The 24,008-nt window shown below is 43.1% G+C and overlaps 1 protein-coding gene across 1 annotated transcript; it reads left to right on the top strand.

Moving 5' to 3' along the window:
* Positions 1 to 335: 335 nt before the first annotated feature.
* On the top strand, positions 336 to 23,005 carry cpxm2 (carboxypeptidase X (M14 family), member 2). The gene is made up of 14 exons (XM_030097964.1): positions 336 to 819; positions 2,549 to 2,644; positions 6,333 to 6,442; positions 8,239 to 8,378; positions 12,332 to 12,416; positions 13,491 to 13,641; positions 14,245 to 14,333; positions 16,543 to 16,666; positions 16,870 to 17,066; positions 17,856 to 18,035; positions 19,205 to 19,502; positions 19,790 to 19,929; positions 20,219 to 20,318; positions 22,242 to 23,005. Exons 1-14 carry the CDS (start codon positions 531 to 533, stop codon positions 22,496 to 22,498), a joined length of 2,256 nt encoding a protein of 751 aa, XP_029953824.1. The 5' UTR covers positions 336 to 530; the 3' UTR covers positions 22,499 to 23,005.
* The last annotated feature ends 1,003 nt before the right edge of the window (positions 23,006 to 24,008 follow it).

Raw genomic sequence — 24,008 nt, 5'->3', positions numbered from 1 at the left:
TGAGTTGTTTCCCCAACAGGAAACAGGAAACCTTTGTCTGGTTAAAGCAGCTTCTGCCCCAGACAGAGTGGGGCAGGATAAAGATGAAAGTAGATCTTGTGTGTGTGTGTGTGTGTGTGTTTGCGTGTGTGTGCCATCGTACGGTAACCACTACCCTGACAAATGAAATGACTCTGCAGTGTGTCAGCCAGGGCTGGTTTGAATCTAACAGAAAAATAAGTCTATCTGAGTCACCTGCCAGCATCTAAAGGAGAGAACTGCTGTCTGGCTCTTCCCTCTCTGCTCCCCGTTCTTTTCTTTTTTTTCTTTCCCTCCCTCACTGCATTTTTCCCAGACTGAGGCGTCCATGGACCCTCTGGCTCCGCCGTCTTCGTCAGTGACTTGGAGTGCTCCGAGAACTTTGTGAACTCTTAGTGTTGGAGTGGGGAGGGAGAGCGAGGCGAGCAGTTGATGGGACGCAGTCCGGCAGCAGCACCAGGCTCCTCTGGAGACAGCACCGGGGCTCTCAGGTGGATATAATCCCCCAGGTCATGACAGCGCGGCGCCCCAGCTTCCTACACCTCCTCCCGGCCCTGCTGGGACTCCTCGTGGGGTTTGCGAACCTCGGCCGTGGCTCGGTGGCTGAGGACGAGGATTACTACATGCAAGAGCTGCTGACCCGGGAGCAGTATAACCATGTCCAATTGTTTGACAGGAGCACGGCCTCGACACCTGACGGGCATGAACACCCAAGAACAACCAACCCGGGAAAGAAAATACCCAAAGAAAAACCAGAAAGCAGCAAGCAGACAGATAAAAGCAAAACGGAAGGAAAATCAGGTAAAAGCACTGCTATCTCTTTGAATATCTAAAGCTTCACAAAGAAGATGAGTATTTGTTGGGAATGAACATTGTAGTCATACCTGGATTTAATTTTAAAAGTGCATGCTTATTTGGGAGGCTATTTCTGTGAAATGCTGTCCATACCGCCCCAAAGATCCATACCCTTTGACAAATAAAACCAGAAATGCCAAAGCATCAAATTGAATCTTAATGGTCTCCTTGACTTGAGGGGAGCATCTGAATTCAATTTGCACGGTGATGGATGTGCAGAAAAAAAAAAATTCCAATGACAACAATGACCTCCTGAGATAGTCCTCCTCCTCCTCCTCCTCCTCCTCCTCCTCGCTCTCCCACAATGCATAGATCAGAGCCATGCTTACGTCCGGCTCCGGCAGGATTACGAGCCTCATGCACAGCAGAGGTCAGGATTGTGTTATCTGGAGGTGCCTGCGTTTCCTAGAAGCAGCGGCGAGGTGTCAGCCAGAAATGTACAGTGAAAGCCTCTCGCTGCGGGACTGTCCGTTCGTGCAGCAGCAGGTTTGGAGGTATGTTTGAAATCCGGCCAGGTGATTGGATGTGCAGGGGCAGGCACGAGGCTGTGTGTTGGTCGGCGGCTGATAATGCAGAGCAGCTGTGTAGACACTGACCTCATGTTTCAGGCATCCGACTCCACGTGTCTCAGCAGGAGTACCTGCTGCAGGTGGCACTCGAGGACGCCCGTAATGATGTAATGCTTACTGATGCATTGCCGAGTGCTGGATCCCATAATCTGATTTATGGAGTGAAATAACTGGCCGAAACGGGGGGATTCAATGGGGTGATGCACTTTAAATGTTAACAGTAAATCACCTGACGACCTCGCCTCTCAAAATCACTTACCCACTTTGAGATACTGCGACTTACTCATAATCCATCTGTGCTGAAGAACATTTACGTTAAATTCATGCTACAGTTTAACTAAGTGGAGCATTTAACAGCTTCACTATGTCACTTGTTTTTCATGCAGCAGATGTGCGCAAACATGTTCACCACACCGGATATTATGTCATTAGTTTAACTAAAACTAAAAACTATATAAACATGAGCCTCCACTGATCAAATGTGCTTTCCAAAAGCAGCATTGTAATACTGCCTTCGTTTTCATATTCGACGATCAGCTTTGAGTCTATTGATTGTGAATTTCAAGCTCAGAGCGTTGTGGAGGATTTCAGCCCATCCTCAGAATGACAGGAGGATAAATACTTTCAGATGTGAAATGAGTTGTTGTCATGTGGATCCTCTCCTGGCCTGAAACTATGTCAAATAAAAAGCACAAGCCTCACTTCCATCTTCAGTTCCTGGAATGTGACTCCCTGCCTCTTATTCTTCACTTTTTTTCCTTTTTTTAACTTGATCGATTTCATCCTTGTCCTGTTCAGTATCTCCGTGTTACATATTGTAAACTGAGAGTGCAAATTACAGTGCATGCACGAGCAAATGTGGGTGAGATAACTGCGTAAATGTTCAAAATATGTGCAGAAATTAACACTTGGTTCATTTCCCAATCCTGAATCTGTCCATATGTGTCTGAATTCCACTGGAGCTCTCAAGTTTTCCTGATAACAGTATTTCTATCCTTCTCTGTGCCGACAATATGAACCTGCTCTCACAGGTGTGATTCAATCCCGCATAGTTTCCTTCAAAAAGAAAATCTCATCCCTTTCCCTGGTTTACTATCCTTCCTTAGTGAAAGCGCCCAACAAAAAGACAGAGAAGAACAAGAAGAGCATCGTGAAGAGCAGCATCTCAGAGAGGGATGGACAACACAGCTCCATGCAAGAAGGTGAGTGGAAATCGAACCGGCAACACTCGATCATGGGAAATTTTTTCAAACGTAAAAAAAAAAAAATCACTGGATCACTGCTGCACTTCTACAGGAGCCGGAAAAACGAAACAAACTCTCTCGGAGATGACAAATGTTTTGGAAAAGGGCGAGACTTTTCAGGAGACATATTTTTCCCGAGAGAAGGAGCTTGGCAGTTTTGGACGACGCTCTCAGAAGTGAAGTGGAGCCGCAGAGGCACCGACGTCCTCTTTGCTTATGAAGCGTTGTGTTTGGTTTCCATGGATCATTCTATATTTGCAGAACTGGAGCCCGGATGCCCCAGTAGTCTCTCTAGCGTGTCAGATGATTGATTGAACTTGCCCGGCTGAAAACATGATTTAGTTCAACGCGCGCGAGCTCTCGCCTCGTCAAACTTTCCACGCCAATGAAAGCGCTCGTTCTGCTCCTATTGGACTTATTCACACAGCGCAGGGTGTTTTCTAGCATTATAGGAAGCTGCCTTTCACTGAGTTGGATGATTAAGACTCGGCAACCTGGCCAGAAGCTGATTTGTGTGTTTATGTTGAAGGTATTATAAGAGACGTACCTGAGACAGACAGAAAGTCTGACGTTTTTAATTTGGCAGCAGGGAACTGGAGCAGAAAGTTCAATATTCTTTGCGTGTTGGAAAATGGGAACTCATTGCCAGCGTGGCCTGGCATGGCTCATGCAGTCAAGATGTGAAAAGCCAAAAAAAAAAAATTGATTTTTACGGATGAGACTCCTCTCAACAGTTTGTTTTCTGAATTTCCACACTTTCAGAGCTTGTGCGCCATAAAAACAGAGACTGTACAGCCTCCATAACTGAACTGCAGGAATTTCTTCAGCTCAAAGAAATCTGCAAAACCTTCATATTGCATCACGTGTTGCTGAGTGTCTGCTTCACGCACACAACCAAGCAATCAGGAGAACATTAAATCGCCGATCTGGGATCAATAGAGATTTGGAAAGTTTCTCAGCAACAGTTCGTTCACTGTTCCCGTCAGATGTGACCGAACTCTGTGGAAAACAAGCCGCTTCCGCTCTGATATCACGGTTCGTCACGTGTGGAGAGCGAAGCTGCAGAGGCTGGGTCTGATCAGCGGCGGCTGTCTCCCAACGTGCAGGAACATCTCAGGAAGGAATCAGTCACAGAGCTGTTCAATGTGGTTTCTTTGATAGCGAGACTAAGCACCTTTTTGAAGATAGACTATGACATTCCTTTCGCTTCATTTCTTTAAAATGGGAAATGGAAACATATTAATATTCGGACTAAGAATTTATTTTGAAATATGATAAATAACTGTCTAAAAAAATTACTTTTCAGGTCAATAGTGCAGTTTTTAAAACAAAAGTCATCGTCTCTTCAAAATGAACAATAGATTGTTGCTACAGAACTGTGAACTGTGATAAAAGTGCCAAACTGTCTTTGTTTGGCAGGAGTTTAAAGTGACAAACATCATCTGGATGAATCGCTGCCGTCTAATTTCTGTTTTAAGCCATGTGTCAAATGAAAAGTTGTGACTCACAAAGACTGACTAAGCATTGGTTTGCAGAATTGGTTCTCAAGCCTCAGCAGTAACACAGCTAAAACCCTGGAGAGCAACAACGTCCGTCTGGCTTTGACACGTTATTTGTTGAAGCCAGATGCCGTGTTCCTCGGTGGGTCATCGTGTGACGGATTGCTTGCAGATTGAGATAATGACTCAGGGCTTTGCAACATGGCAAAGAACGCTTTTTGTTCTACTTACCTTGATTTTTTTGAGCCGCTTTGAGTTTTTCCTCCAACATATTGTGATCGCTACGTTCAGAAAGCTTGCAGATTTTTTTTTTTTTTTTTCACAGAACTGTTAATACAGTCAGGCAGGGTCAACTTGTTTAATGCAGTACATTGTTACTATGAGCCACTTGAACTGATTTTACAACAGGCTTTGCATCTGATTTTTGTAATGCACATTTTTAGCTGTAAAAAAAAACCAAACTATAATGTTCACATCATCGCTACCGATCTTTAAACTGAACATCTGAATTACCGCTGTGAGGCGACCGACCGGGACAGACTCTGTGAGCCACATGTAGGAACAGTCATTCTCCATGAAGAGCACATTCAGCAAGAGACTCATCTCTCCAAAATGCACCACAGAGCGCTACAGGAAGTAATTAGTCTTCTTTGCATGGAGCACCTTTTTCACAAATAATTTCCCCCTGGGACTATTTTTATTAAAGGATTCTGTTTCTGATGATTGAGCAGGGACATCAAAGCCATTTTAATTTATGAGACACACATGCTTGAGGTGTGGAATGTGGGCTGGATGAGTGAAAAAAATATTGCATAATATCCTATAAATATATATATATTTTTAAATAAAGACGCAATGGGCAACATCAGGTTTTTTTGGACACACCTGGCCTACGCTACGTTCAACTACATATTCTAATAAAGCAAGCCGACCCGACTATTCTTTCAGAATTCTTTCTTCTGTGAGACCTGGCGGTGTGACATCGACATGTGCTGCACACGCTTCACGTACAAACACATCGGTGCCCAGTTGGAAAAATCTTGGCCTGAAATTCCATTGCTGTGCTCCAGGTCTGCAAACAGCTTGATCAGACCCAAAGATCCACTGGGCAGCAGCTATTTCTCACAGGTTCACTTTCAATTTGACCCTCAGTGGATGATCCCCATTGTAGCTGAACAGATTAATAAACTAGAGCTGTTTTACAGACCCTTGTTCAGACTCGTTCTATTAACAAGAACAATTGCATGTTGTGCAGCGTTCCTCTTTGAAGAGTCTAATAAAGCGCAGCGCTTGTTTCTCTGAACTGAAGACCGAACATCTGGAGCAAGGCTGCTCACCAGTCCTAGCACCAGCTGATGAGATTTAATGATTAATAGGCTCAGAGTTCATTAGTTCACTGTTATTGGATCCTTTTTTTTGCAGAAACGGAATGCAATTATTGTGATGTACAATGCAAATACCAACTAGTAGCTGAAAGCGTGGCACCATTTTCTCCAAAGCTCGGAATGATGGGTTAAAAGCTGCTGCAGCTTCTCATTCTGCAGCAGTCGTTCCCGCGTTTTAATCATCTGTTCGGGGTGCCGTTAGATGGCGGTGATAGGTGCATATTGCGAAATTACAAAAGCAAGCCTTCATAGCATGTCATCATTAATCACCCGCGGAGCCTGACGCATGCTGAAATTCATAAAAGTTTGAAACTCAAAGCCCCTCTTTCAAGATTAAACAGTTAATTTAACTTGTTGGGTTTCACTTTTTTTTTTCCCCTCCACTCTACAGGTGTTGGGAGACTGATATGTAAAACTGCTGTGTGCTGAAAAAGTCTTTATTAATCTTCTTTTAGCAGCTGAACAGATTAGCTTCAGAGGAGATTTGTTGAAACAGTTTGAATTCCAAACATCAAAGATCATAAAAGCTTAAAAAAAAAACTTGCATTTTATCTATGAAACAGTTACCATCCCTCATTTCATGAAATTAATCAGCTCACTGGTAAACATGGATTGACTAAACTTAATTTTTATTCACCGAGTAACAAAACCAGACACTGTGCAAAGGGAAAAATGCTCATTACATTAATGGACTGGAGTTATGAACTGTTTTCTGTTGCAGCACATTCATTTTTCTTTTGTTGTTGTTGTTTTGTTTCCTAGATTGCCCTCCAATGGGACTGGAGACACTGAAGATTGATGATTTCCAGCTTCATGCTTCCACGACAAAACGCTACGGCCTCGGCGCGCACAGAGGTCGCCTTAATATTCAGGTAAGATAAAGTCCTGGTCAAGCTTGTTAGTGATGCTGAGGCTCGCGCTGCACCCCGGGGTTTCTTTAGAAGCATTAATGCTCTCAATACAAAGAGATATTATCTCTTAATGTGGGGATCAGTGTGCTGGAGCTTCACAGAAAGATGCTACTTGTGATAACTGGATTTTTTTCAAAATGACACGATTAAGCCGTTTCAACTCTCCACCGCAAAACTCAACTAAATCCAGAAAGTAAGAGCTCTGCCGTTAAACCAGGGGCGCATCCCCAGACCTCATAAAGAGGACTGGCAGATGGGAGCAGAGGTATTTCCTGTTAGGGTAAACTGTGCTTTTTAGGGTCTTAGGCCTGCAGTGAACCTCATCTTCTGCCGCCGCTCTGCTCCAAATACGACTGCGAAAATAAGGAAATACACGCAAAGTCAAACACACACATGCATTTAATATCTTCAAGATGAAAAAACAAACCGAACAAAACAGGAAAACTGTGTTTTCTGGAATAGCTCTGGAATAAATTAAATTGTATCTTAATTTTAAGAGAAAGCAAAACTAAACAAGTGACTTCCCGAAGGCGTCGAGATAATTCATACCCTCTAAATGTGTAATAATGGCGTGCTGCCTCACAGAGTGACAGAATCTAGAATTAGCTCCGTATTTCTGCACACCTCCCTCCCTCCAGCCAACTGAAAAGGACTTTTTAAGGTCATAATTTTGCCCGTCAGGAAATGGGCTTTGCCAAACATATTTTTACATTTAAAAGAAAAAAAACATAGAGGAAAAATTAGTAACTGTTTAGTAAATCACAGACATTTTAAAGTTTATTTTATGTTTATAAGTTGTAACTATTACACTTCAGGTCTTGCACCAACTTGAAGAGTAACATTTTCAATTTGAAGATGAAATTATCTTATTGGAAAGAGATTATTTATACATTTCAGGCGTCAAAAACCATACGTGTAAATTAAATTTTTTTTACTTTCAGAAACCGTCACATTTTCTTCACATCAGTTGAAAAAGCCAGCATGTTAAACTCACAAAATGACCTTTAAGTCATGTTTGAGGTTAAAATATGTAAATGTGGATCTGTCACTTCCTTTTCTTCGATGCTCAGATCTTGAAATGATTAACTGTTCGGTGTACAAAGGCATTAGAGTGGCGCACTTCAAAGAGACTTGACCTTTTACGACACCGCGGCGGAGATATTACGCGCTCGCCATGTGCAGGACAGTAAAGTCATTACAACGTTTGAGTTCAGGCGACGAAGATGAGCGGCGTCTGCAGATGAGCGAGCCTCCTCCTCCTCCTCCTCACACTTCGCTCAGAGCCAACAGTGTCAGCTGGTGCGGCGCAAGATTCGCAAAGCCGCGTTTCATGCGCTTGACTTGGCTCGTCGTCTTCAGCTGCCGTGCGAAGCGAGTGTGGAAAAAAAAAAATAAGCGTGTTCCCTTTACGATGAAACACATGGATGTAAGAGCCGAGTTTATTATTATTTATCTGCTCTCGTGCGCTCCTTCAAATGGAAAGGATGCAGCGAGTTGCCAGCGAGTTTGCACATGGAGCGTTTCACAGCCGATGTGCAGCCACACATCCGCTCAGCTCAGCTGATTCTGATCTTCACAGTGTATTTTGGGATGTCAGAGGATCAAACTTAAGCGGCTCAGCCTCGTTCACTTTGAGCACTTCGCCGTCTACAATAAAATCTGTCACCGCTCTCAGCGTGGCGCGCTGTATTTCGATTGTGAAGCGTGCTTCAGCGTGTACACGTGCGACTAAAAAGGCGGCTGCCTCTGGCTTGCAGGCTGGCCTTTACGAAGACGACCTCTATGACGGCGCCTGGTGTGCCGGGAGAGACGACCCGCTGCAGTGGTTTGAGGTGGACGCCAGAAGGCTGACGAAGTTCACGGGGGTCGTCACACAAGGCAGGAACTCCCTCTGGTCGTGAGTAGGATCCCTGCAGACACGCATGGGGGGGCTGCAGATGGCTGCACAGTGAGGAGGAGGATTTTCTTGTGCGAAGTAACTTTAAAGCACATGAGGAATGGTCTTTCTGGAGGGTGTTTCAAGACGTCTCAACAGCTATTTTTAAATCAAAGCTGGACTTTGGGAATTCTGATAACCCTGTACTTTTAACATGATGCTCCATGTATAGTGAATACATTGTTTCCTGTGCAGAGGCTGGTTAATGTAGAGACAATCACTTCTTTAATCTAGTCCATTAGTCTGTCAATATTATGATGAAAAGAGTCATTTTTCCAACAAAAAATATACACAAATGTGTGTCTATAGTCATAAAATGTCAAAGGTCGTCAATAGGTGAAGGACTCATCAGGCCAGACGCCACAGTTTAAGGAAGTCAAAGTGGTGCAAGCAGTCAACACAGCCAAAAAGGCCAAACTGAGAAAAACAAGGAGCACACAGAATGTAGAAATCACATGAACACAACCAATGTTAAAACAAACTGATGAACAGGACACACCCAAGAAAAACCAATATACTGTATATGCCGCTGCCGCCAGGTGAAGACGATCACACAGTCAGGCACAGGTGAAACACATCAGGGGCGTGAGGAGAGGAAGACAAGGAGCATGAAACGACTCGTGTTGCATTGCTAAAGTTTCATGATTTTAATGTTGTGCAAAAATAATGTTCAATTCTTTTTTTTTTTTTTTTTTTTGCAGTAATTTAGAAAATTTAGCCAATTTAACTGGACTAAAATTGATCACCAGCAGTGAATGGATGCAGGTGGCAAACATGTTGGTGATAAATTGCTAACACCAAAAAAAACCTCTTTATTTTTAATATTTGCTGTAATTACAAAGTTTCACAGTTTTTTTCTAACAAGGAACTGAGTCCCTGCAGCACTTCATCAAAGTCATCAGCTGCTGAACACAGAACCCAGAATTAATTAGTTTCCTTGTGTCTTGTTTTAGACTTTGCTGTTTGACTCTTAATTACCCTGACCAATAGAAACACAATAGAAGCCCTCGAAAATGAATTACATGTGGTTGAAGTTTCCCCTGCCAATATAATGATTAAAATAAGTGACTCTTGAGATTATCGTGTAAACCCACCTGGAAAATTTGACTTTAAATGCCGAAAACAAGCTTTTCAACGCCGTCCGCGCAGCGCCGAACCCTCTCTTCTGGCGTTTGCCCTTTTCACAAGTCTTTTCTCATCTCGTCACCGACGGATTAAGGATTTATGAATTTCATTGTGCAGCCTCAGTCTTTCATATCTCTTAAAAGGTCATAACATTATGGAGAATAACACCGGAGACAATAAATTCTACCGCACTGTAAGCTTGTTCCAGATGGAGAGGAAATAAATGTGACAAGTGGGGATTATTTTTTTTAAAGTAGGCTAGAGAAGCGTTTAGTGACTTTATGTGTCAAAAAGCACTAATTGTATAAAAAGAAAGTCACTCACAATTCATTCACACTTTTCAACAGAACTGTATTCTTCATTATCTGGGGTTACATTGTCCAGAAAGTCCTCACAGCGTCGGGCAGCAATAAAGAAAAGTCCTCCTCGCTTGAGGAGCGTGGCATAAATTTCATTTCGGCGATGGCTGTGGGGGATCGCTTCAAATAAAGGATGGCCGTCTTGATGAATGATTTAAAGGTCTGGGCTCATTCATTCATTGCTTTACATAAAATAATTTACTTTTATTTGAGTGAAAAATCAGTGAAAAATAGTCCAGAAATACTGAATCCATTTGGCTGATGTGTATATATGAGGGATAAAATATGTCTGAATGAAGTCATTCATTGAATTAAGTATGCCTGACTGACAATAGATCACGCACAGGACTCCTAAAGATAACAAACTCTTTTAATAGATACTAGACCTGAATGTTGTTGGAGTAACTTTGAGGCGTGGTTTGATCACAGCCTTGCACTGAAGTTGTTTCTCTGTCCAACAATCAGACCAACAGCCGCTCCGGTTCACATCTGCTGCCGTTCCTCCGCCCTGTCTTTTCTCTGTTATGATATTTGACAACTTCTGGCCTTTTGTACTCCTTAATTGGAAAGGGTGGCACTGACTCCTGCACAGGGAGATACTTTATCAAGTGTTGTTTGTAATTTTCCTTTTAGGCTGGCATGATCTTACGGCACAAAAGATACGGATGCCTGAGACAGGGTTTCTCTGCAATTAGCACCGGATTTCATGTAGCTGTCTGCGGTGCCGGCTCGGGGGTGGGGTGGGGTGGGGGTGGCGGGGGTGGGGGGCTCCGCTTCATAACAGCACTTTAATTAGCAGAAGTGGGAATTCTTACCAGGCCGGACCTGCTCAGAACTGATGTCTTTATCCAGAAAAATGTGAGGCGCTGCCAACCTGCAGCGCTCTGTGTCTGGCAGGACGGGACATGAAATCATGAAGCCTGATGACAGATACCTGAAAACATTTCATAAAAGCTGTCTGCTGCTTTATCTTTCCATGTTAAACTACTTATAAAGCACCAGATTAAACCCTTATCTAAGTCCTTTTCACACTGATAGTTTTTTTTTGGTAAATATTTTGACATTCATTATGCATCAAATTTATTAATCACTATTTGTCTAATTTTGACACTAAAAACTGTAAAAAAAATAAATAAATTTACAAAAAAAAAGATCAAGTATCCTCTGTTCCAGTTGCGGGCCTGACAGCTGTGTTATAATTCAGTCTGTCGGGATGAAAAGCTGGCAGAGAGCAGCTTTTGGCAAAAAGAGGAAACAGATTTAATGTTCAATGTGATGGATTGAACAACTTGTGCATGTTTCAGGGGTGCACTAACAGACTGATACCCATTAAAGAGATTAATGGAGAACGAGCAAAGGCCAGGAAGTTTGGGAATTAGATTAAACACACTAAAATACAACATGATGAACAGATTTTAAAACATTTCATGTGTTTTTTTATCTGTAGTTTGCTTTCGTATAAATAAATTTTCATCAATGTGGTCTTTGGTGGGCCTGGGGTCCATCTGCAGATGTTACTATTTGTTGGTTACTTAATCCTCATCGTCTTTTGTTAAAATAAAAAAAGTGGTTTGACCATAGCAGTGAGGTTGCCAGTTTTCGGCTCCCTGCAAGAGGACAAGCTGTGTTTCTTTGTTCGGATTGAAAAAGTGAGACTTTCTCTGCTAATTAGTGAGTTTCAGGAGTAACAGTGGGTGGACTTCTTCAGTTTAAGTTAGAGTTTCACTTACAGCGAACAAAAAAATCTATTTTCCCTCTTCCTGCAATGTAACAAAATCATCCATCCGTCCTCTGCTCCTCTTTCCTTTGTTTTGGCCGCAGAGACTCTGGCGTCGAACAGCCATCCGTCTTCCTCAGTGCAGTGTCCAGGTTAGGGTTGCAGGGCGCTGGAGTTCATCCAGACTGACATCTTGACCGTTCCATCACAGGGCAAACTACCCAACACACACACACACACACTCATTCACAGAGAACAGAGAATTCGATAAAACTGTAACAATCTGTGCAGGATAAATAGAGCACGATGTGAATGTAACTGCAGAGTGACTGCCTCATAATTTGTCATTTTATCTAATATCCAGTGATTGAAATGTCATTCAGACCAAACTGGTCCCCGTTAAAGGGATTTCACTCATAAAGCGTCGTTCCACTGAGTGACCCCCGAGCGCCTTACACTGTTAATCACCCATCAGTGGAGGCGGCGGCCATACAAGACGCTCAGTCCATCCACTGGTCAGAGCTCAAGTGACTCTTTTAACTTACATTTCTTGACCTCGTCTGCAGTTTAACTATTTATAAGAGGCTTTTTATCCTTGGAAACTTTACATGTTACGGATGTGGGCTGAGCTGGAGCCTCCTGGTCCCATTTGTGTTCATTTCAATTCTTCCTCATCCTGATCTCCCCGCCTGATTTCCTTTTAATGTTAACAGGAGCGACTGGGTGACCTCCTTCAAGGTCATGTTTAGCAATGACAGTCACACCTGGGTCACTCTGAAGAATGGCTCAGAGGACATGGTGAGTAACAAGTTTTACAATCTTCTCATGTGTACACACACACACACACACACACACACACTCTCTCTCTGAGACACCAATTATCATCCCACTGTACAGCTTCAGGGCTTCAGCATCAATATTCCCGTTATTAACTAACAACATCAGGAGTTCTGCTGTGCACGTGTGTCCCTTGTTGACTGGGACCAGATAGAAAAATGAAATCTCGCTTCAGAGCAATTACAGAGGAAGATTTAGTTGTCTGCTTATTTCCAAGTTTAATGAGCTGAGAAGCAACAGTGAATACTGATGGCGCTCCTGCAGATGGTGAGCGCATGCTGGCTAATTGTCGCAGTTGCATCTCATTTATACTTGGACGCTCAAAGTCGAACGGCGATTAAACTGACGGGGATCAAACGACATCCTCTGAGCAAACTGGTAAATCTTGCTGTGAAGAGGAGCAGAGCTGTAAAGTAAAGCTCTCTGCTACGTCCCCGCCCTCACCTGTGATGCATTGTCCTGTTGAAATAAGAAACACATTGTTTGAAAGCTTTTTAAAAAACTTCTCAGCATTGACCCCTGGTCTAAAAAAAAAAAAAAAAAAAAAAAAAAGGTTTAATAATCTTCGTTGATCTAAATCTGTAATCAAGCAAATGTGATTAAGTTGATGTATCTGGGGAAAATCTTATCCTTATTGCTCCCTGCTTTGGTTCACATCCCAGTTGACTAAATTTCGGTGTAACCGTACGCTCCCTTTGTTGACGATGTTATCGGTGAGGGAGATAATCTCCCGACAGTGATTTAGTCTCGGCTACAAGCATCCCTCTCACCCACTCACGCACCTTTGGTGCCAAATGCCAAACAGCTCTGTTGGTCTTTTAAAATGTCAAAAGGTACAAAAGAAGAACTCCAACCGTGGGTGTTGGAATTTACAAAAAAAGTCCCTGTCATATCAAAGTTTAATGACACTGGACACCTGTGTGGACATGAGTTTAGTTAAAAGTCAGTGTGGATGCTTTTTTCCTTTTGTATTTTCTGTCGTTTAAAGTTGTACCTTTGACTGTTTATCCCACATGGATGTGCTTGCCTCAGTAGATATTCAGCGCCAACAGAGAGAAAGAGATCCCGGTCCGAAACATCTTCCCGGCGCCGGTGGTGGCTCGCTACATCCGAGTCAACCCCCGCTCCTGGTTCGGCAGCGGCAGCATCTGCATGAGAGTGGAGATCCTTGGCTGTCCCATGCCAGGTGACGGGTTTGTATGAACAAAGCAGACACTAATAATTCATGCCAGACGGATAACGTCAGCGCCGCATGAATAAATCCAGGGCCAGTTTTATGTGCTGAGGTTTTGAAACCGTTTTCTCTGGAACATTTTTCCACTGAATAAATATTCCCAGTGAAAGTTTTCATAACAGGGTCTGGAAAGGTTATGCGCGGTTACTAGGACACTGTTTCTGGGAAGGCCGGTTGCTGCTGTGTTTTTATTAATGCGCGATAGCCGCATGCCAGCGGCCCAATTACTAAATTAAATATTGCTTTCGGTGTATTCGGTGCAGCCTAACGCTCTTCGCATGGCAAGATGTCATTTTTGCTAAGAAGGAAAAAATACTGCATTCCTCTTTGTTTTCTTGGCTGAGCTGTGTGGAATCAAACCACTCGTATTCTTGTGGCCCTTATTTGCCAACCATGTTGTTTACGTTGAAAATTATTTAGTAAAGATATTGTTGTGAATCCTTCCATGTATGTTGACAGAGATCAGACTTAATATTTCTCCACTGCTAATAAAGACGAGCAAAACACTTTAATCTCACCTGTGACTGCCAGTAACTGTACGAATTCCCGTCCCAGATCCCAACAACTACTACCACAGGCGCAACGAAGTCATAACGACTGACGACTTGGATTTCAGACATCACGGCTACAAAGAAATGAGGCAGGTGAGTCACAGCGGATACCAGTTTACTCATGAAAAAAAAAAAAAAAATCCCGATCTTTATTCAGCAAAGAAAGAAAGAGAGCAATGGAGTGGAGTGTTAAAACATGTTGTATAGCTGAGCTGACACCGTGCATGTTGGGCGTTTTCAAGAACAAAGTGTGCAATCGTAGCCTTTCAGCCACACGGAAATGCATAACACATCTTTTGGGTCGCCTCATCACTTATTCATATAGCTGTCACGGCCAGAAGCCTGTTTGTACGGCGAAGGAGGACAGCTGTCCTTGTCACTGTGTACACTGTGCCTGAGTGGCGAGGCGGCGCAAGTGCTGCGAGTCGTCATCCTATGTAATGCAGCAGCTTTATGAGTTCGGCAGACCACTACAGGTGTCCCGAACTGCTGTTTAACCCGTCCGTAGAGAGACAGCCGTCCAGTTTAGACTTCAGGATAAGCAACTTTGATCAAGAAAAATTCAAATCAATATGCATCAAATGCAATATGCATGCAATAGTCTCTGTTTTTCACTTATTTTCAAGCGTTGACATTTTGTCTCTCCATGAAGTTGCTTTCACTAAATCTGCCCTTCACTTCAGCAGTTCAGATAGCTCTCTCTTGGTCTTTAAGAAGAAGTAGCGGCTTCGCACATAAAATACACTTCCCGTGAGATGAGTGAAAAGGAGGATGTCCCCTCTTCTCCTAAATCACTGTGGTTAGAGGCTCGGTAACGCCGCCGCTGCCGCTTTAGCACTGACACTTGAAAGACATCATAAATTGGGCAAAAAGCAGAAGCCGTTTTCTCGCGCTCCTCAGAGGAAGAGATTAAGCTGCCATTACAGACACAACCTTTCCAAAAAGCTTCTCTTTAGTTAACAGCATTAGTTCGCCCCTCAAAAAGTCCGCAATGTAGTAAAATTCCTTTGCCATCGTAGAAGCAACACCTGGGATTTGTAAAAATGTTTATTCTTAGGACTGAATGTCCTTTATTGATTGTAGTAAATAATACAACCCGGGCACGTTGCTCCAGGGAAAACTGTGCTTTATTAAACTGGGAGCAGTAATTTTAGCTCCTTTATTTCATCAGTAAAGCCATATATTCACTCAGAAAAGTCAAGATTCAACCCAGACTTAATTAAAATCTCATCATTTCTTGTTGTTTTGATGCTCGACGCAACAGCTGGAAGAGTCGTTCTAACACATTTTTTTTGGCATCGGTGCAGTTGCATTGCTTTAACAGCTGGTTGGTCTTTCTCCTGCTGGATCGTTTCCATTCTGCTCCAGTCGCGCCCGTGTGGGTAAAAGATAATTGTTACTATTTTCATCGGCGTTTTGTGATCCTGTCTTCGTAATTGCCTTGACTGCTTCGAACACTGCTCCCCTCGTCAAGAGTGTTATTAAATCAGATCTGGCGTCGCAGTACTGGAGCTTTTAGTTATTTTTAAATATATAATAACACAGATTTTCTTATAGACGATTTTAAGGTTTCAAGTACCATTAAACGTTGAACGGCTGAACACGTGGAGATGTGACACCTTAATAGTCTCAAAGCACTTTACACCTCCAGCTTCATTCATGTATTCACACACACACACACACACACACACTCATATGACAGTGGTGATAGAGGTCCAATGCAGTGTTTTTCCTCCTTTGAGAAAAACTCAAGATGATGGATACTGTAGCCGACTCTTGGAAAATAATCTAAAGATCAAAGTATCAGTTTTGTGATGGCAGAGCAATCTGGTGGATGAGTGGAAGACAGCTTGGTTAATCGTGACAAAAGAAATCTTCTAATCTACGCCAACTTCTTCCACAATGAGGCTCCGATCACAGTTGACCTTCAGCAAAAAGGTCAAATGCACATGCACACATTTCTTCCTCTTGGCAGTCTGTTTCTGCTTCATCTGTGTTTTGACAGAATGTAGAAAGAGTGACTCGCTGCACCACCTTGTGGTACGAAGTGGAATAACAAGACTGATCGGACTGTAGCTTGATGGTTACTTTGTCAATTCTTTTCAACTTTTAATGAATCCAGTGGCAACAAATTTAGTTTTATATTTAGCATTTAATTAGTAAAACGTAGTCTTTCGGTTTTTATTTACAATTTTGTGTTTTTAAAAATCAGGAAGACTTTTTTATTCCTATTTCTGAAGGAGGTTTTAACTTTCAACTCAATGGATTAAAGGGTTTTTGCCTCATGTTTTGATCTCCACAGCTCATGAAGGTGGTGAATGACATGTGTCCCAACATCACCCGCATCTACAACATAGGAAAGAGTCACAGTGGCCTGAAGCTGTACGCTATAGAGATCTCCGACAACCCAGGAGAGCACGAAGTCGGTACGTTGTTAAACATGAGTCCGTCGTGGAACCGGACATAATAGCTCAATTTGATGTGATTAAATATGAAGCATCAGAAAGCTCACACTGTGTTCCCAAAAATGTTTTTTTTTTTTTCCCCTGTGTTGTTTTTGTGCTGCATAATTAATCTTCCCTCTGTATTTGCCCCCTCATCTCTCTAATCACGCGGACCTGTTGACCAGGTGAACCCGAGTTTCGCTACACAGCCGGTTCCCATGGCAACGAGGTGCTGGGTCGAGAGCTGCTCCTCCTGCTGATGCAGTTCATGTGTTTGGAGTATTTATCCGGCAACCAGCGGATACGTCACCTGGTGGAAGAGACCAGAATCCATCTCCTGCCATCTGTCAACCCCGATGGATATGAGAAAGCCTTTGAAGTGGTGGGTCTGCAAGACAGCCATTAGTGACCCCGACGGAAACAGCACAGTGTCCACCTGGCAGGTCTCCTCCCAATAAAAGTGTTTACGGTGCAGGTGCATGCCAGAGAAATTAGTTCTGAGTGATTTGGTGGAGTTTGTAAAATGAAAAAAAAAAGGGGGCCCAATAAATAATGCACGCACATGTTCTCTGTGGTAAAATACCTTGGAAACACATGTTGCTTGAATTCAGATGAAGAAAAAGCAAGACGCAGCATTAATGAAATGCAAGTGCACGGCCAAGTAGGAGAGATCAAACACCCGGCTGCGCTTGGCCTCCACACAGTCAATAATATCACGTCTTTCAGCGACCTTACGGATGACTGCACCATACATACGGCAACCTTCTGTCTCTCAAGAGCTAATGATGTGCTTAACAACTAATTTCCCTGTCAGGCTGTACTTAAAAGTGCACGTACACGCACAGCAAAAGAGAAGAGTCTATTCAGCCGTGTGAGCCTCACAGAATGGCGGCAGACAGGCCCTTTTTTTAGCCGCAATAATCACACTTCGCCGTGACGAACGCAGTTGTCAGCTCTTTTAAGCGGCACTCACTAACATTGAGTGATCGACCTTTTTCTACACAGCTTTGCCAGCTTTGCCCTTTGGGTTTTTGTTTTTAAAGCTTTAGTACACATTTCAAGATTGACCACCAGCGATGCGCTTTTAACAACAAAAAGCTGCAAGATAACAGAAAATTCTCCCTCCCTGTAATGTAATGCACATGTTATGTTTATATTCCTTTCCGCACAGGGTTCAGAGCTCAGCGGCTGGTCTCTGGGTCGATGGAGCAACGACGGCATCGACATTCACCACAACTTCCCCGACCTCAACTCCATCCTGTGGGAAGCAGAGGCCAAGAAGTGGCCTCCTCGGAAGATGCTCAACCATCATGTGGCCATCCCCGAGTGGTACCAGTCCAAAAACGCCTCTGTGAGTCTGATTCTGTGAAATGGATTGTACTGAACAATACACTGCCAAATTCTCTGCAAAGCTTTTGGAGACAGATTACAGTCGAGACATGAACAGTGATGGACGTTCCTGCAGTCAGCATGCTAATTCGCCATGTGATAAAGCTGTTTATTTTAATAAGATTCTATTGTGGCCAGTTTAAGACACACCTGTGCAACATTCCTGCTGTCTAATCAACATCGTCACCTGCGAGGTGGAGGGATTATGTCGGCAAAGTGCTCACTAACAGATTTATTTGAGAACAGCATTTGCAAGAAAGAGGCCTTTCATTATATGGAAAAAAAAAAAACTTCGATCTTTGGGTTCACCTCCCGAAAAATGGGAGCAAAAATAAGTGTTGCCTTTATATTTTTGTTTAGTGTATTGAATACATAAACTGCAACCTCTATAAATTCACTATAATTATGTTTCTTATTCAGCTTTCTTCAAGCGAGCCACTTTTATTTTCTTCAATATGCTGTATATTTAAAGCTGATTGCCATTTAGTTTCCACTGACACCAGCCTCAGGTGACAAATGATCACTCCGTGTTCTCGTCCAGCACCTCCTCCAGTGTAACGAGCAGATTTCACGGTGAAGACCATCAGCCTTTTGAAAAGGGTAAAACAGTCACCGGGGCATATCATCTCCGTCTATTTTGGGAGACGGGGATGCATTTGCCGCGTGTGACGAAGAGGCTGTGAGCTAAAATACACCCGGCGATCTATTAAAAGCTCATCCTCACGAGTGTTTTGACGTTAGCGAGAGCTGTGAGTGAGTCACACACTGCCTCCAGAGAAGCTGCTGCCGCCGCAGCTGCACGGCCGGGATCCCCGTTTCCTCCGAAATCTGCGACGGATGCAACACGTTCTTTAGCTTTTTGTCTTTTAAATGCTCTTTTATTTTGTTTTTTTTATGTTTTGTTTCTATGATTTTAATGCAATTTTATGTTCAGAGCAGCTTCATCAACATTCCTGTATCCAACATCTGAACACACGAGCGCTTCATTCCAGTAGAGATGAAGAGAAATTTCAGTGCAATTTGTTTACTATCAAGGAAAATCCTTTTCAACATAAGAGAGTTAATTTAGCGATCGTAGTACTGAGATCTTTGCATCAATTACATCCCCCCCCCCCTTCGTCCTCCCTGCAGGTTGCCTTGGAGACTCGAGCCCTGATCGCCTGGATGGAGAAGATGCCCTTTGTGCTGGGCGGGAACCTCCAGGGAGGGGAGCTGGTGGTGACCTTCCCGTACGACCGAACCCGCTCGCAGTGGGTGGCCAGGGAGCAGACCCCGACCCCGGACGACCACGTCTTCCGCTGGCTGGCCTTCTCCTACGCGTCCACCCACCGCCTGATGACTGATGCCAACCGACGGGTCTGCCACACGGAGGACTTCGCCAAGGAGGACGGCACCATCAACGGAGCGTCGTGGCACACTGCAGCAGGCAGTTAGTGCCCCCCCCCCCGCCCTCCCTATCCGAACCCCCGTGTTATACAGGATTTCTCCGTTCTGCTCTGGGCTTTGGAGCTTTGTTTAGTACATCTGCATATGCAGTCCTGAGCCACCTCTGGCTTTATGCAAGCTTCGAGGCTTTAGCCTAAAACGGCATGTAAAAATTCAAAGACAAAAAAAAAAAAAAAAACTGCAATATTATAAAACGTTAAAATAAACAGTAAGATGATAATTTAACTCAGGTTGATGCTCGCCAACTGATATGTCCCTCTTTCTTGGCAGGTATGAATGATTTCAGCTACTTGCACACCAACTGCTTCGAGCTGTCGATGTATGTGGGTTGTGACAAATTCCCTCATGAGAGCGAACTGCCTGAGGAGTGGGAGAACAATCGCGAGTCTCTTCTTGTCTTCATGGAGCAGGTAGCGAGGCGAAGTAGCCCCCGCAACTCACACAGAGACACCAGAAAAGTCACGTGTAAAACGCAGAACACATGCGGCCATGGAAATATGGCCTGACTTCTGATGGACGTTTTTATAGAGTATATGATCAGGGAGCTTTTATTCTTCACTATATAAGTAAAAAAGTGTTTGATTGAATATAATACAAGTGTATTATGTAACCAAGATTTTTATAAAATCACAGTTTGATGGGATACATGTGAAATGGGATTCATTTTTGGTGGGATTTGTTTTGCTTTTTCCTCTTCAGGTGCATCGTGGGATCAAAGGCGTCGTCAGAGATCTGCAGGGTCGAGGAATAGCGAATGCCACCATCTCTGTGGAGGGCATCAGTCACGATATCCGTACAGGTGAACTGCAGCCTCTATAAAACCTCTGTATTTGTCCAGATCCGTGGTTGATATAATTTTTGATAGGTGTCCAATTGTTTCAAATTGTGTGCAAGTCTGTAGAGAGATTTTGCTGTCAAAGGTTAAAAAAAAAAACACCTCATACTCTCTTTGTTTCAGAAAACTCCTCAGAAAATAAGTCTCACTAGGTTAATATTTCAGTTTGAGAAACTAAACAAAAACCAGATGATGCATTATTGCAAAGCTGCAGGTTGTTTATTTGACTCCAGTACTATTAAAGCCTCCTGCTTTCAGTTTGGTTATCAGACAATTTCTGCTAATGTCTAAAAGATGCAGCGTTCAAAGCCAACATCATCTTTGCAAAGCAGAACTTCTTATAATGAGATTTAGTCATCTTTATTTTTAAAGCAGGGAGCCAAAGATGAATCAGACAATAACTAACCTCTGGGGCAAGTTTCTGGACAGTGAGAAGGAACCAGATTACTCAGAGAAAACCCACAGATGCACGAGAAGATCATGCAAACTTCACACTCAAAGGTCAGAAGGTCACCAGGCATGAGAACGATTACAGTGTAAGCCACACTACAGGCTGTTCGGTCATCTCAAGATATTTGAGATATATTTATCCCTGTTAATCTGCAACACAGGCTGGAAGTGTTAACTAATAAGAGAAAAAAATTTTCCTCAAGCATTAGTAGAAAGTTTTATTTAATGATTAAATTGTGGGATTTTGTTGCCTGAGACAGAAATAGACCCGCCTTGCGATTTCATTTGTCTCAGTGGAGCTTCAGATTCATCAGGTGGGCGTTTCTGGATCTGAGAATACAGTTTTTAAGCAAGTTAAATTCTGAAAATATCCCAACTTGTGAACTCCAGCAAGAGAGAGATGATGTTCGGCACACTGAGATGAGGAAAATCCAACGGGAAAGAGCAGAGCTGTTTTTAAAACCCGAAACAGAATTATAAAGCTCGTGCCACCTGATTTACCTTGATCACGGGCTCCAGATGAAGATTTCAATGAGCTGATGTTGCTCCTGCTGAGCCTTTAAAAAGACAGAAAGTCATATTATTGCACCTGGAAATTATGTGTAATTTTGAAACAGACCTTTTAGGATTTTATTCATGAATAGAAAGAATAACAGAAAGTGAAACTGGTGAGAATATATCATCTGCAGTAAAATATATCTCAAATGATTCTACCAAGAGGAGTAAAATTGGTTTTTCTACAAAAGGAAAGTATTACTTTCTCAGAGAACAGAAACATCTGCAAATGGACTGTTTTTTTTTCTTCTTTTTCTTTTCTCTTTTTCAAAGAAAACTGGTCAGCCAGCACCATGTGTGCTGAGGCAAATAATCACAATATGGCTGCGGCTGGTGCAGTCCACACAGGCGGCTCTGGAGTTTTTATATCAGCTCCTTTTTACAGTTCTGCTACTGCTGTTTATCCACAAGGATTTGCTCTTCTAAAGATGCCAGCCCGCTCTGTTTTCTGTTATGCTGCCTTGGTGTAAAAACTGACTAAACTAACTTGCATGGCTGCCCTTTCTTTTTGGCCCAATATTGTCAAACTCATTTTAATTTGATCAATGAACAGCTCAATAAACAATGAATGCTGGCAGATAATCCTAAATCTGTTCATATTGAACGCATTGTTACAAAACATGCTGTAATGGAGCTCAGAATTTCTTCATAAAGAACTGTCCATAGTGATTATTCACTTTTATTATGGGAGGAATCCAGAGTACCTTCAAACAACATGCAGACTGCACACACAAAGTCCATAAGTGCGGAGTCAAACCGGGAGAACTCCTGCTGTGAGACCAAAGAGCTTTCCATTACACCCCCATGCATCCCCCCCCCCCCCCCAAAAAAAAAAAAGCTTAAAAAAGCACCGACTTGCATTGTGTTTATGTGTCTTCTCAGCGGTTGACGGGGATTACTGGCGCTTGCTGAACCCTGGGGAGTACAGAGTCACGGCCAGGGCCGAGGGCTACGGCCTGAGCAGCAAGAAGTGCGAGGTGGGCTACGAGATGGGCGCCACGCGCTGCGACTTCACCATCGGCCGCAGCAACTTGTCACGGATCAAAGAAATAATGGAAAAGTTCAACAAGCAGCCCATCAGACTGCCCGTCAGACAGCTCCAGGCCCGCAGGTCCAGGGAAAGACGTCTGGGAACATAATGACTGTATGAAGAAGCCGCGGGAAGAATTAAAAACAAACATCTCCTCTGATCACACTGGGGCGAACTCCAAGGCTGGGCTTGGATCCGTGTCAGAGTGTTGTCTGTGTGATTTTGGTGCTTGGAGACTGAAAACGTGGACTAATTTAAACGAGGGGATCCCTTTGGTTTTCTACCCAGGTATAAGCTTTCTGTGTTCACTATTGTCATCTCAACTGCTCTTCAGATTTATTACAACTTTTAAGGATTTAAAAATATAGAGACATTTACCAGCATCCACTGAGACGTAGCCCATGAATGCCGATGTGGCAGAAACAAACCGAACCATGTCAGAGCATTTTTTTTTTCTAATAAAAACTAATAAGGAAACTGTTTTCGCCACTGTGAGGAACTCCCATGAATGTCATTATGTACATACTAAATAACTTATGTAACACAATTATATAAACCAGTACAAAAACGTTCATTACCTGCACTTGTGGAAGGCTCGTTCCTCCGACGATGTTTGGACTCATTTTCTATGTCATTGGCTCATCCTTTATCTGCACATTTTGCTTTTACGGTATGAAATAAAGATTATATTTGCACAATTTGGAAGTCTTTAGCAAGATGTCTGTTCATATGTGAATTTTAATTGAATATTTTTTTTAAATACAAGGAGAGAGGTAAGTCCTTTTTTTTCCCGTCAGTAATCTGTGATGAACCAAACGGAGGCTGCAGTTTCCCCGAGCAGGCGTTCGGTCAGAGAAGATAATTATCCCAACGCTGTGCAAACACACCCTGACAGTCAGACCAGCTAATCCACAGCGATGAGCGTTCATCCCATCAGAACTGACTTTTAAAACGACTAAGAGCTGAAGAGAGGTCACAAACTGATCAAGCAATTACAGTAAAGAGTGATTTACTAAGGTGTTGTAGGTTATTTGCATAATTTGTTGAAATTAAGGCTGATTTTACATTTGCTTCTGCTTGATTGAATTCCCCCTGTAGACTAAAAAAAAAAAAAAAAAAAAGCAATTTCATCTCCATAACTTTGTTGTAATGCCTGTGGTTAATTTTAAGCGTCCTCTCATTCGACTTCAGCCGCCCTGAGATCGTATCTTGGGAGTGTCAGAGCAGGAAGACTCTAATTATCAGAGTGTGTGCCGGGGCTTTCACAGATCACTGGCTCATCCTGACAACAACACCGGCTCCTCTCTCTCTCCGGCCAGCGTACAATTAAGAGGAGGACCTCGACCTCTTCTCTCGTGCTCCAAAGGTTACCGAATGGAGGCTCGCACACCTGTCATCGTCTCGCAGCACCGGAGGCTATAAAACATAGACGAGCTTGTAAATGTAATTCTGCGGCCTCTTTTACAGGCAGCATAATGTGTGACTTTGAGTGTAAAACAGGAGAAACAGAAGTTTCATTTCAATTCAGTTTCATTTATATGGTGCCAAATACAGCGGTCAGTTCAAGGCGGAGAAAATACGGAGAAAAACCCAACGATTCCACTTGAGCAAGCGTCGTC

Source organism: Salarias fasciatus, chromosome 8 (assembly GCF_902148845.1).
Source record: "Salarias fasciatus chromosome 8, fSalaFa1.1, whole genome shotgun sequence".
Lineage (NCBI taxonomy): Eukaryota > Metazoa > Chordata > Actinopteri > Blenniiformes > Blenniidae > Salarias > Salarias fasciatus.
Note: the sequence above shows the minus strand (reverse complement) of the source record. Positions and strands in the feature narration are given on the sequence as shown.

What these genes read in the sequence shown, in the direction of transcription:
- cpxm2 (XM_030097964.1), top strand. Translation starts at nt 531, where the DNA reads ATGACAGCGCGGCGCCCCAGCTTCCTACACCTCCTCCCGGCCCTGCTG. An exon ending in AGAATGGCTCAGAGGACATG is followed by an intron (nt 12,417 to 13,490) that starts GTGAGTAACAAG and finishes TTGCCTCAGTAG; the next exon opens with ATATTCAGCGCCAACAGAGA. An exon ending in CCCAGGAGAGCACGAAGTCG is followed by an intron (nt 16,667 to 16,869) that starts GTACGTTGTTAA and finishes CCTGTTGACCAG; the next exon opens with GTGAACCCGAGTTTCGCTAC.